Below are 13701 nucleotides of genomic sequence, written 5' to 3' on the forward strand. Positions count from 1 at the left end.
AAGTTTTACCTGTATCATCTCATTCTGCTTTTGTCTATATCTAGGAACATTCAAAAGATGATGACAATCTGGATTCTTTGTTGGACAATGTAGTTGGACTTAAGCAGATGCTGGAGTCATCTGGTGATCCTTTACCTCTTGGTGACCAGGATATAGAACCAGTACTTTCAGCTCCAGAATCTCTCCAGAATCTGTTTAATAATAGGTAAAACAAGCAATGTTTTGTGGTTGAGTATTGTATATTTAATGACCGAGGTCTAGAGAGGGCCAACAAGCTGTTTTTGTTAGGGCTGGATAATAAAAATTCTAGGCTTTGTAGGCCACATTCAGCCTCTGTTGCATATTCTTCTGTAGCATTTTGTTTGTTTCCTATGTTTTTTAAAAAAACTTAAATAATAGGGGCACCTGGGGTGGCTTAGTCAGTTAAGTATCTGACTCTTGATCTCAGCTCAGGTCTTGATCTCAGTGTTGTGAGTTCAAACCCCATGTTGGGCTCTGTGCTGGGTGTGAAGCCTACTTAAAAACAAAATGAAACAAAACTTAAATAATAAACCATTTCTATCTTACAGGCTGTACACAAGCAGGCTGGCAGAATGGAGGCTATACTTTACTGATACTTCTAAACTGATACTGATACTTTACTGATACTTCAGTGTGATGGAATTACTCTCTAAATTTAGAAAAATTAAATATGGGCAGTTTCTATACACATTGCTACAGTGTAATAAACTTGGCTTTTAAGTACTAATTTTACTAACAGTTTTGAGGGTGACATTTTAAATTGTACATTGTACAGATTTTGCTTAGAAGATAAGCTAAAATAATTTGATTTTGGAATTCTGCTTTTTACCAAATGTCTTTTCTGTTCTAGGACTGCATATGTGCTAGCTGATGTCATGGATGATCAGTTGAAATCCATGTGGTTCACTCCATTTCAGGCTGAAGAGATTGATACGGATCTGGATTTGGTATAAGTAATTTTATTACTAAATATTTAGAAAAAAGTTATTGTTGATTTTTTTGGTTTTTGTGTGTATTATTAGCACTAAAATAAGATACATGTTGTATGGCTGTTAAAAGCCCATTGAGGGGATGCCTGGCTGGCTCCGTCGTAGAGCATGCAACTCTTCATTGTATTGTAAGTTTGAGCCCCACGGTGGGTAATAGAGATTACTTAAAAATAAAATCTTAAAAACAAACAAAAAAAGGCCCGTTTGAGGACCAGTACTGCATTATTTTCATATCGGCTGCCCACTTAATGGTATCCAGGACATTCAGTATCTTATGCTACTTATTTTGCTTCTGTCTAGTTAGTGATATGTATATTTGAGAATGAGATGCTTTCTTTTTTCTCTTTCTGTTTTTTAGAGAGAGAGTGAGAGCAGGGGAGAGGGCCAGAGGGAGAGAGAGAATCTTAAGCAGGCTCCATTCTCGGTGGGAGCCCAATGCAGGGCTTGACCCTGGGATCATGACCTGAGCCAAAATCAAGAGTTGGACACTCAACTGACTGAGCCACCAAGGTGCCCTGAGAATGAGATTCTTTGGGGAAAAATTATGTTTTTGCCTAAGTACTCTGAGGCACTTTGTTTTCTTATATTTGTAGGGTATAGAATAGAGAAAAGTATCCCACAGAATTATAATTCATTTCTGTTTTGGGGTTTAAGGAAAGGAATGGTATTGTGGCAATCCACTTTTAATTTTGGGGCAAATGTGAAGAATCTATTTATTAAAATAACATAGGTACAAAAGGGAATTAACATTCTTAAACGTAATGCTGAACATGTAAGAGTATAGTTAAACATTTAAAATTAGAAGCATGCTGATTTATGTTTCTCAGAGCCATATTAGGGAGGATGATTTCAGCCACATATTATACTATATATTATTTTTTTCTTGATCAGAAAAATAAATATATTTGGATATTCCCTGGTCTAAAAAGTGTTAGTATTTATTATATGCAGTAAGACTAAAAGAATTATTTACTTCATGCTTAAGGTGTATTTAATATATTTGAGAGCTCCTTTCCCTTCTTTTAAACTATTGCATAAAATCTGGGGTGCCTGGAAGGCTCAGTTGGTTAAGTGTCTGACTTTGGCTCAGGTCAGGATCTCACCACCCGTTAGTTTGAGCCCTGTGTCAGGCTCTGTGCTGACAGCTCAGAGCCTGGAGCTGCTTTGGATTTTGTGTTTCCCTTTCTTTCTGCCCTCCCCCACTTGCATTCTGTCTCTTTCTCTCAAAAATAAATAAACATTAAAAAATTTAATATCGCATAAAATCCGATTTAAATTGCATTAAAGAATTAATTTCTCATGGTGCCTGGATGGCTCAGTCAATTGGGTGTCCAACTTTGCTTAGGTCATGATCTCAGTTTATATGAGTTCGACCCCTACATCAAGCTTGCTGCTGTCGATGTAGGGCCTCCTTCAGACTCCCTGTCCCCCTCTTCTCTGCCCCTCCCCTGTTCTCTCTCTCTCAAAAATAAATGAACATTTTTTAAAAAAAGAATTAATTTCTCTTGGGGTGCCTGGCTGGCTTAGTCAGTACAGCAAGCATGTGACTCTTGATCTTGGGGTTTTCAGTTAAAGCCCCACATTGGGCATAAAGCTTGCTTAAAAATTGCAAAAAGGGGCGCCTGGGTGGCTCATTTGGTTGTGTCTGACTCTTGATTTCGGCTTGGGTCATGTTCCAGGGTTGTAGGATTGAGCCCCATGTTGGGTTCCACCTTGAACATAGAGCCTGCTTAAGATTTTCTCTCTCCGGCCCCTCACCCCTGCTAGCACACTCTCTCAAATTAAAAAAAAAATAATTTCTTCTTTAGTGTAAATTGTCAATGATTCTTTAGAACTGTTCCGTCCAATGGAACTTTATGCAGTAACAGAAATGTTCAGAAATGTGCTCTGTTTAGTATAGTAGCCATTAGCCTTATGTGACTGTTGAACAATGAAATGTTGCTAGTGTGACTGAAGAACTGAATTTTATTTTTTATTTAATTTTAATTAATTTAAATTTAAATAGGCACAAGAGGTTAAGGGGCTACCTACCATATCTAGCATCATAGATCTAAAATATTTGTTAGAAGGATGTTGTTTTCTTTATAACTTTTATATTGAATCACAACTGTCTTTATTGTAACCTTACATGGTTTAGAAAATTTGGGGTTTTAGGTTTGCTAAATTTAAATAAAACTTAGGTAAACATAATTTTTATTTCTCTGGAAGTAAACTTAGATTGGACCCTCATTAAATGCGTAGAACTTTGAGATCTGTGGCACAGAATCCTTTTATAATAGATATGTTGACTATATACAGGGCTTACAAAGTATGTTATTTTCAGATTCTTTGGGAAACGTTTGGAGATGCTACTTTATTAATTTATATAGATAAATTCTGAGTTCCTAGTCAGACAGCAGAGGCCTCCCAAATTTGACAACCCTTCTTTGAGGAAGAATGCCACTCTCTTCCATCCCTCCAAAATGCAGCTGAATTCCTAAGATTTTTGACTACCAATGATGTTGCTTTTTGAAAGGATAAGGAAAGGGGTGCCTGACTGGCTTACTCAATGGAGCATACAACTCTTGATCTTGAGATTGTGAATTCAAGCCCCATGTTGGATGTAGAGATTACTTAAAAATAAATTCTTTTAAAAAAAGGTGGGGGGGTGCACCTGGGTGGCTCAGCTGGTTAAGTGTCTGACTCTTGGATTCATCTCGGGTCACGATCTCTGGTTTGTGGGATTAAGCCCTGTGTTGGGCTCCCTGCTCACAGTGCAGAGCCTGGTTGGGATTCTTTCTCCTCTCTTTCTCTCGCTCTCTCAAAATTAATTAATTAAAAAAAAAAAGGATGAGGGAAAGAGGCCGACCTATAATTTATTTATTATGAGTCAAAGCTAGTTTATAGGAAATAAGAATTTTAATAAATGTTACATTAATAATTATATTTAAGATTATTTTTCATTTTGTTTAATTTTTATGATTGCAGGTAAAGGTTGACCTAATTGAGCTCTCTGAAAAATGCTGTAGTGACTTTGACTTGCACTCAGAATTAGAGCGCTCATTTTTGTCAGAACCATCATCTCCAGGGAGAACTAAGACTACTAAAGGATTCAAACTTGGGAAGCACAAGCATGAGACCTTTATAACTTCAAGGTAAAACTTTTTCTACTGAAGATCTTGATTGTGGTCATGGAAGCTTATTTCTTGCAATGTATTTTAAGATAGACACTAACTATAAGAGAAAAAAGGAAGTTGACATAATACTTGAGTCATGAATATTGTTTGGAATTTTTTTTAAGATAATACTTTGGCCAGGATATCCCTGGTACTTTTGTTATGTTCTTCTACTTTATGAGAGTTTGGAAGGTTTGAACAAGAGGTGAACTGGATTATTTTGAATAATTGTTAGTCATATCATAAAATGTGAGTACCATTCTTAGCTAGTTTTGTTGTCCATCCCTGGAGAGGAATAGAGATGTTTGCAGTGTTAACACAATTGAAATAAGAACTAATTGAAATGTAGTTTTCAATATTACAAAGACTGACTTAAATATTCATTGGAAATAGAAAAAAAAAATCAGTTTTCATGGAGTGTTTTTATTTTAATAGCGGGAAGTCTGAATACATCGAACCTGCCAAACGAGCTCATGTTGTGCCACCACCAAGAGGAAGGGGCAGGGGAGGATTTGGACAGGGTATACGACCCCATGATATTTTTCGTCAGAGAAAACAGAACACAAGCAGACCACCATCTATGCACGTGGATGACTTTGTTGCGGCTGAAAGTAAAGAAGTGGTCCCTCAAGATGGAATACCCCCACCAAAACGACCACTCAAAGTATCACAGAAAATTTCTTCTCGTGGTGGATTTTCAGGCAATCGAGGAGGACGGGGTGCTTTTCACAGTCAGAATAGGTTTTTCACACCACCTGCTTCAAAAGGTAATTATTTATGTATATTTTCTAGTGGGTTAGAATATTGGAATATTAGCATATTTAATAGAAGTGATTTAGATGTGGGGCACCTGGGTGACTGAGTCGGTTGAGCGTCCGACTTCGGCTCAGGTCATGATCTCGCAGTTTGTGAATTCAAGCCCCGCGTAGGGCCCTGTGCTGACAGCTCAGAGCCTGGAGCCTGCTTCAGATTCTGTGTCTCCCCCTCTCTCTGCCCCTTCCCCGCTCATGCTCTGTCTCTCTCTGTCTCTCAAAAATGAATAAACGTTAAAAAAAATTTTTTTTTAAAAGAAGTGATTTAGATATAAGTGATTCAGATGAAGTACTTTTCAGTTACTACAATTAAGCGACTTCTCAGACCACTGGTAACTATTTGCTGAGTACTTTATTGGATAGAAAAAAGAAATCTTTTTTTTTTTTTTAATTTTTAAAAAAATGTTAACAATTAAAAAAATTTTTTTAAATGTTTGTTTAATTTGAGAGAGAGAGAGCAGAAGTACAAGTAGGGGAGGGGCAGAGAGAAAGGAAGACACAGAATCTGAAGCAGGCTCCCGGCTCTGAGCTGTCAGCACAGAGCCCAATGCAGGGCTTGAATTCACGAGCCACGACATCATGACCTGAGCTGAAGTTGGACGTTTAACCAACTGAGCCACCCAGGCACCCCAGAAAAAAATCTTTTTTAAGTTAATATTTAATTAATTGCATGTTTAGTGATAAGTTTAAAAGAAGTCAGTTGGCTAATTATTTTCCTTTTTATATTGAAAATTGTGTTTATCCTTTCTGAATAGTACATATACAATCTCACAGTTCTACTTGCCAACAATTTCCTTAGGATTCTTCTAAGTAGTTAACCATTGATTCTCTTATCTACTTGCTTCTTGATGTTATATTTAATTTGTTGTGTTTTTTTTTTAAGATTTAATTATTTATTTATTTTTAAATTTTATTTTAGAGAGACAGAGAATGCTTGAGCAGGGGAGAGGGGCGGAGGGGGAGAGAGAAAATCTTAAACAGGTTCCACACTTAGTGGAGGGCCTGACATGGGGCTTGATCCCACAAACTTCAGATCATGACCTGAGCTGAAATCAAGAGTTGGATGCTCAACCGACTGAGCCACCCTGGCGCCCCTTAAGATTTTATTTTTAAATCTCTACACCCAACATAGGGTTCGAATCCACAACCCCAAGGTCAAGAGATATATGTTCTATCGACTGAGCCAGCCAGACACCCCTATTTAATCTGTTTTAAATTATTTCAAGATTTTGCCTGTGAAAGAATTCCATTTGAAATGTTGTACACCTGTCATACCTGTTTCAGAATGCTACCCTCCTTATGGGCTCTAGGGAGACCACTGCACAGCAGAGCTTTAAGTTACAAATCTTGTTTCTTTTTTAAGTTACTGTTGTGGAAAAAAATTTTTTAAAGATTTTATTGTTATGTAATCCCTACACCCAGTGTGGGACTCAGACTCACAACCCCGAGATCAAGAGTTGCATACTCCACCTACTGAGCCAGCAGGCACCCCTACTATTGTGGAATGTAACAGAAAAACCACAAAACTTGTTTTATTGATTGTCAAAGGTGGCTACTTTAACTTACTGCATGATATTTTTTGCTTCTGTGATTTATTAAACATTATTCCTTGTTTAAAAAAAGTTTCAAGATTTTAGAAACTAGGTATACTTGTAGAAATTATACTTCGCTAGTGGATTGTTGACATGTTTTCATGCTGCTGAGTTAAAGAGGTTGGTAGTGAAAGTGAATAGCAGTTTATATTAATAGCAAATACATAGCTGTGTTGGGACTATTATGTAAAACACTCTCATATCAACCCTTTGAGGTAGATTCTGTTAGTACACCCACTTTACAGAAGAGAAAACTATCAGCTGACCAGGATATATAAATGTAAGTGACAGAACCAGTATTTGAATGCTGGCGGTCTGGCTGTAGAGCCTCTGCTTCTAACCACATACGATGCTGCCACACTGTAGTATATAAGCCAGAATTTCACCGTTTCTCTTTCATTACTTTGAAGAATAAGAAAGGCCTGTTGAGTCTTTTTTAATTCAGTTGAAGTTGTGAAAATAGTAGGTTTTGATTGTGTTTTCTCTTTTTAGGAAACTACAGTCGTCGGGAGGGAACAAGAGGCTCCAGTTGGAGTGCTCAGAATACTCCTCGAGGAACTTACAATGAAAGTCGTGGAGGCCAGAGCAATTTTAACAGAGGACCTCTTCCACCGTTGCGACCACTTAGTTCTACAGGTAGACATTCTTCCGAGTTGATATCGCTGAGGCAGGGAATTGGGTGGGGCGGGGGGGGGTGTGAATCCTCCTTTTTAAGTTGTCAGATGTCATATACTGTCATTCTGAGAGAGGATATTTTAGAACATAGACTTATAATTCTAAAGTCAATTTAATTTTATATCTGCAAATGAATGCCCAATGTTCATATTCTGTGGGAATAATAAAAATTCTGGATTCTGAATACACGTATAATCTGAGCAGTTTCACAGTGATGTGCTGATAATGAAAGCCAATCCTTAAGATACTTTTTTGACCAAAGTATTTTAGTAATAGAGATATCTTCGTACAGTGTATTCTATTTTTGTTTATAATATTGGTGTTGTGTGAGTAGGCACATAACCTGTTTTTCCTCAAACATTACTATATCAAGTCCAGAATTCTTCTGGTCAGAAGTAGCTTTTGGTTTCATATTCACTTACTTTTTTATAACAGCTTTATTTGCGATATAATTCTTACATATCATACAATTTACCTATTTAAGGTAGACAGTTCAGCAGTCTTCATCACATTTACGGAAAGAACCTGCACATGGATTTTAAAGGGGCAAAGAGTAATTCCTCTCTTAGTTTGAGCTCAGTTTTATAGGTTACTATTTCTATAGTGGGAATGTAAAGGGTGTTATGACTAAAAACTGTATTCTTTTTTTTATAGGCTACCGCCCAAGTCCTCGTGACCGTGCTTCCAGAGGTCGTGGGGGACTTGGACCTTCCTGGGCAAGTGCAAATAGCGGCAGTGGAGGCTCAAGAGGAAAGTTTGTCAGTGGAGGCAGTGGTAGAGGTCGTCATGTACGATCCTTTACACGATAAAAATTCTTTTGGGAACATCCTGAGTGTATACGAACATTTCATGAGGACAATAAAAGTAAAATAAGACATTAAAGGACCAACTTAGACTTAGCAGTTATCTGGAGACATCTGAGAGAATATTTTTATCTGAAGAAAGCAGATTTTGTTTGATACCTAACACAAGATTTCAATAAAAATCCAAACTTTGTATGTACGTTTGTATATATTTTTTCCCTTTCATATATAACTATTTACAAAATTTCTTAGGTAGCAAATGAACAATGAAGTGACTTTGGTTTTAGTGTATTTTTGCCTATGCCACAGATGTCCTCAATACTTTTTCAGCTCATGGTGCCCTTTAGTGTTGCAGTAACTTTTTCACAGCACAGCTAAGCCAAAAGAAGTACCTAATACTTTATTTATTAACAGTTGGGTCCAAACAGCTTCATAAGAATTTATATCATAACCATGAGTAACTGTGAACACTGCCACCTTCTTAGACTTTGGAACCAGCTTGGACACCATCAGTATCATTTCCTGTTCCACAATGCTTTTTGCATAGTACTTTTTATCAGAAAGATAAAAACCTGGTTTTGCAAAGATACACTGTCATGGGAAAATTTAGTGCTAATTAAAGTACCTTGAAGTAGTAGTTTGTGTTGTGTCCAACAGATGTGTTACTCCCAAAAATTTAAAATACCCTGTGACATCTGTGTTAATTTACTAGGATGCCCTGGTGCTGGGAATCTTTTGGCTGTACCAAAAGAAACCTGACACTCTTCTTCATATTAGAAAGAAATATGTACGTACTTTGTGTTTCAACTTTATACCTACTTATGCTATTTTATTATGCAATTTTTTAAAGCCTAAATGAGACATAGCCTAATAATGGTCTTTTGAGAGTCAGAAACATCTAATAAAGTCTGGACTTTACATACAGAAATAAAGTTGATAACTTTGAGAAAATAGCCATATTTTTCCCAAGGGTATCTTGACTCAGCCTATATAACTGGCATAAAATACAGAGTTCTTAAACAACAGGAGTGTATGAGTCTCATGCCATCCCTATATCACTGTTTTGCCAAACTATTTGTGGGAATATAAAGTATGTTTGTTTGGAAAATACTTTAAAGAACTCTGAGCTCTAAAGACTCTGATTTAAGGAAAAGGTAATGGAAATCTTTTCATAACTATAGTAGCCTCAAAAAATCCAAGGTAACTTAAATCTCTTTCATTCCTGAAACCTAATGAGTTCATTCTCTCTAAAGATGCATTTTTCACATTAGCTAGAATTCAAAGTTTGTCCCTAATGTCTGACATAAGTACACAGAAAAATAGTTGTTTTTTAAGTAACTGCATTTCTTAAATAATAACATATGGCTATATACAAATACATAATTACTTGACTAGTTTTTTAGCTTTAAGTTGAATATAATCTCTGAGAAATAATCAGAGTTGTTTCTGCTGTTTGCCTTAGATGATTCGGGCCAATATTTCAGACCAGCCAAGATAATAAATTAACATAAATGCAAATTAATACCAGACAAATTTAAAACGTCTTGAGTAATTAAGAGTCTTAGATAAACATGTTGACTATCTCTTTCATGCATGCATCACTCAGTTTTTATAGCAATCCAGCAAAGGAGATATACCATAATTTTATAGATAGAGAAAGCTGAAGAGGAGCTTGACTCAAAAGTGAAAGAAACAGGATTTAGAACCAGGTTGGCTAGCTTGTAATTCTATACCTCTTTTTTTCCGTCTTGGAGAAGTATGAAGCTATGTTTTAGGTTGAATGATAATAAAGATAAAAATTAATTTATCATAGGGAAGTGTTAATTCCAAAGGCTTAACACTCTGTTTTAGTCAATTCTAAAGTGAGCCAGATAGATAACTGGGGGATGTTTGCTGTCATATATACTTAGATCTCTATGGAAGGTCACATACCTTCAAAAATAAATCAATTTTATATTATATGTACTTTGGTAAAATGGGTATATGCGTTATTTGCAAAACTACTTTGTTTTACATAAGACATTTCAGGAAAAGTTTTGAATGGTATTTAGAAAATGAAAATGGAGAATACCTTTAAAAATAAAACATATTCTATTTAACATATAATACAAGGAGTTACTGAGTTAAATCTTTAATTGAATGATTTGTATTTTTTCATAAGTATAAGGAAAAAGAGGGGCGCCTGGCTGGCTCAGTAGGTAAAGCATACGACTTCAGCTCAGGTCGTGATCTCAGGGTTCGTGAGTTCAAGCTCTGCATTGGGCTCTGTGCTGACAGTTCAGCCTGGAGGCTGCTTTGGATTCTGTGTCTCCCTCTCTCTCTGTCCCTCCCCCACTCACACTCTGTCTCTCAAAAATAAAAAAATTTGTGAAAAATAAGTTTTTACAGTAACTTTTTTAAATAGCTAAATAAAAAGACATTAGAGTTGTATGTTAGATCATATATAACATCTCTGGAATTATTTTTGCATAAAGACTAGTTCAGATGAAAAACGTGATTTTTATTTTTAAATTCATAGGCCAGATAGATTAATAATTAATGAGCAAGATTTTATAAGGGTCCTATAAATTCGTAAGCTAGAGAAAAGGTTGCAAACTCAACTACTAGCAATGGCCTGGAAAGTAACAAATGTGGGAAGAGAATCAGTTGAAGAACAGACAGTGAAAACTGGAGAAGAGTTGTTAGTTGGTATTTTGGCTTCAGTTCCAGAGTGAAAATAGGGAAAGTGGAAGCAGGTGGCTCTGGAGAGTGCCTGCAGTGTTAAAGGAGACTAGGCTTCAGCTTCAGCTGATCAGTAACTTGGAAGACTGATAGGTCCAATGCTGATGCATCTTCTGACTTTTTTTATTTTTTATTAAATTTTTTTTAATGTTTATTTTTGAGAGAGTGAGACACAGTGTGAGTGGGGGAGGGGCAGAGAGAGAGGGAGACACAGAATCTGAAGCAGCCTCCAGGCTCCAAGCTGTCAGCACAGAATGGTGAGGTCAGGACCCGAGCTGAGGTCAGACACAACTGACTGAGCCACCCAGGTGGCCCATTTTCTGATTTTATTAAAAAAATTTTTTTTATTACTCAGGGGCTTCACTTCCGATTCTTTCAAAGAAGCCAAGGGGCTCCTGGGTGGCTCAAGCAGATAAGTGGTGAACTTGTTTTAGCCTCAGGTCATGATCTCATGGTTTGTGGGACCAAGCCCCTTGTCGGGCTCTGCACTGGCAGTACGGATCCTGCTTGGGATTCTCTCTCCGTCTCCCCCTTCCTCCCGCTTTTTGCTCTCTCAAAATACATAAATAAACTTAAAACAGAGAAGTCAAAAATTTGGACCATTGTGTGAACAATTTTTTTTCTTTGTGTGTACGTAAACAATTTCCAAATGCAGCAGTTAATAACTATATGAGCCCCAAAAAACACAAGTGCAGGGCAAAATGTGGCCAGAGGATTCCATCCTGAAGAGTTTGATAACATCTGTTTTAGAAATTGGAACTGGATTACTGCAAAAACTTACCTCATTTGAGACAGTAAAATTTACCAAGTAAATTTGTGGTAGGACATGATGCTATGGAGCTCTTTGGAGCCAAAAAGCTTGGATTTGAGAACAGCTTTATCATCTATTAGCTGTGCAACTTTAATAAACTTTAATCTCTTATCCTAAATCTATCTCCTTTTACCTACCTCACTATGTCTTGAAGATTAAAGAAAGTATATATTTGACTTTTTTCTTTTTTGATGTGTAGAGCAATATTATTTACTAAATTGTTATTTAACTAAATTATTTCTGAAGTCCTAGGAATTAGTGCCTGCTTGAGAAATAATGTGGAAGTTATGGGAATAGAGTTACAGCTCTATTTGTAGATCTACTGAAGCATTTTGATGGGACTTTAGGGAGGTTTTTAGTTTGGGGATACTTTTATAATAGCTCTGTAGTATACATTCTAAGTGAAGATAGTCCAGTTTCTAATAAGTTCCAGGATGCTCAGGAGCATGTGGTAATATTTTTTAAATATAAGGAGGTGGTAGATGATACGAAAGTGCAGGGAACAGTGAGTAGTCTACTTTGGCCAGTATTGGATGCTGGGATCAAGGGTAGAAGAAGTGGAGGGAATGTGTCCTTGGAGACTAGGGCTAAATTGCGAAAGGTCTCTTATTTGCTGTGCTCAGCAACAAAATAAGAATTTTTGTTAATATGAATGACATTTTTAAACTTGGCACACCTTTATAAGCATCTACTATTGGTGAGTGACTGAAAGATGTTTTCCATAAGTTTATCATAACCAGATTTATGCTTTAGAAAGATATCGGGGCGCCTGGGTGGCTCAGTCAGTTAAGCATCCAACTTCGGCTCAGGTAATGGTCTTGCGGTTTGTGAGTTCGAGCCCCACGTCAGGCTGTGTGCTGACAGTTTGGAGCCTGGAGCTTGCTTTGAATTCTGTGTCTCCCTCTTTCTGCCCCTTACCCGCTTGTGCTCTGTCTGTCTGCCTCTCTCTCAAAAATAAATAAAAACATTTAAGAAACTAGAAAGACAGCTCTAGTGCAGTAAGAATGGATTAGAGAGGGAAGAGCCCAAGCAGAAACAGCAATTAAGCAATTACAGCAAAGACCTAAATCAGTGATTTCTAGAATGGTCCTCAGACCAGCAGCTTGGCATCACCTGGGAATTTGTTAGGAATGCACATTCCCAGGCACAATCCCAGACCTAAGAAATTGGAACTGGGGCCCAGCAATGTGTGCTTTAACAAGCCCTGCACACAATTCTGCTAAAATTTGATGCACCCTAACACTTTGAGAACCACTGATATGTTCTCAGTGGTTTTAAAATTTAGGAATCATCTGGGGAGGTCATTAAATACGCAGGTTCCAGGAGGCTCCTGGGTTGGCTCATCGGGTTAACCATCCGGCTCTTCGTTTTGGCTCAGGTCATGCTCTCACAGTTTGTGAGTTCAAGCCCCACATTGGGCTTCTTGCTGACAGTGCAGAGCCTGCTTGAGATTCTCTCTCTCCTCCTCTCTGCTCCTCCCATCTTGTGCATAGGTGTGCATGCATGCTCGCTCGCTCTCAAAATAAATAAAAAACTTAAAAATAGAGGTTCCAGGGACCTACTAATCTGTTTTTAAAAAGCTTTTCGGGAGATTCTGATAATCAGCCAGGTTTGGATCCAGTGACCCAAATGAAAAGTAATGTCCTCAGCTAAGACAATGGTAATGGAAATGGAGGGATCAAATACAAAAGATGTTTCCCAGATACTGTAATGCCTCTAGAATTATATTAGGCCACGATGGCATAAAATAGTACAAAGCAGTTACTGCTCTGAAATACCTTTCTAGTGGGAGAAGGGAGGGACAGCTGTTTGGGAGCAGAAGGAGGAAAAAGCATTTCAGAAAAGACTGAGACACCTGAAGAGACCTGGGGTTTAGGGGTGGTAAGTAGTACCAGATGCTACACAAGTCCTCAAAAGGTGAAGGTGAAAAGACTACTAGATTGGGCAGTTTGAAAGATTTTATAATTTCTGTGATGGTAGTTTTTTTGGAGTGTGAATTTGGAGAAAGGTAAGCAGAATCCACAATGCTGTTTGTTGAATTATAGAGAAGTGAGAAACTATGGGCAATGAATATTTTTTCAATCTGGTGGGGAACAGAGGAGAGATTGCTAAAAGCTATGTG

General features: G+C 37.3%; 1 protein-coding gene across 4 annotated transcripts in view; it reads left to right on the forward strand.

Annotated features, from left to right (window-relative positions):
- Window positions 1-8246, forward strand: part of VIRMA (vir like m6A methyltransferase associated) — a 58096-nt gene extending 49850 nt beyond the window's left edge. For all 4 annotated transcript variants that reach the window (XM_015072167.3, XM_015072169.3, XM_015072168.3 and 1 more), the window contains 6 exons: window positions 45-205; window positions 872-968; window positions 3978-4144; window positions 4601-4932; window positions 7062-7205; window positions 7899-8246. In XM_015072167.3, coding sequence (XP_014927653.1) covers window positions 45-205; window positions 872-968; window positions 3978-4144; window positions 4601-4932; window positions 7062-7205; window positions 7899-8053 — 1056 coding nt within the window. In that variant the 3' untranslated portion in view covers window positions 8054-8246. The remainder of the gene's footprint in view (window positions 1-44; window positions 206-871; window positions 969-3977; window positions 4145-4600; window positions 4933-7061; window positions 7206-7898) is intronic.
- The last annotated feature ends 5455 nt before the right edge of the window (window positions 8247-13701 follow it).

Source organism: Acinonyx jubatus, chromosome F2 (assembly GCF_027475565.1).
Source record: "Acinonyx jubatus isolate Ajub_Pintada_27869175 chromosome F2, VMU_Ajub_asm_v1.0, whole genome shotgun sequence".
NCBI classification, from domain to species: Eukaryota; Metazoa; Chordata; class Mammalia; order Carnivora; family Felidae; genus Acinonyx; species Acinonyx jubatus.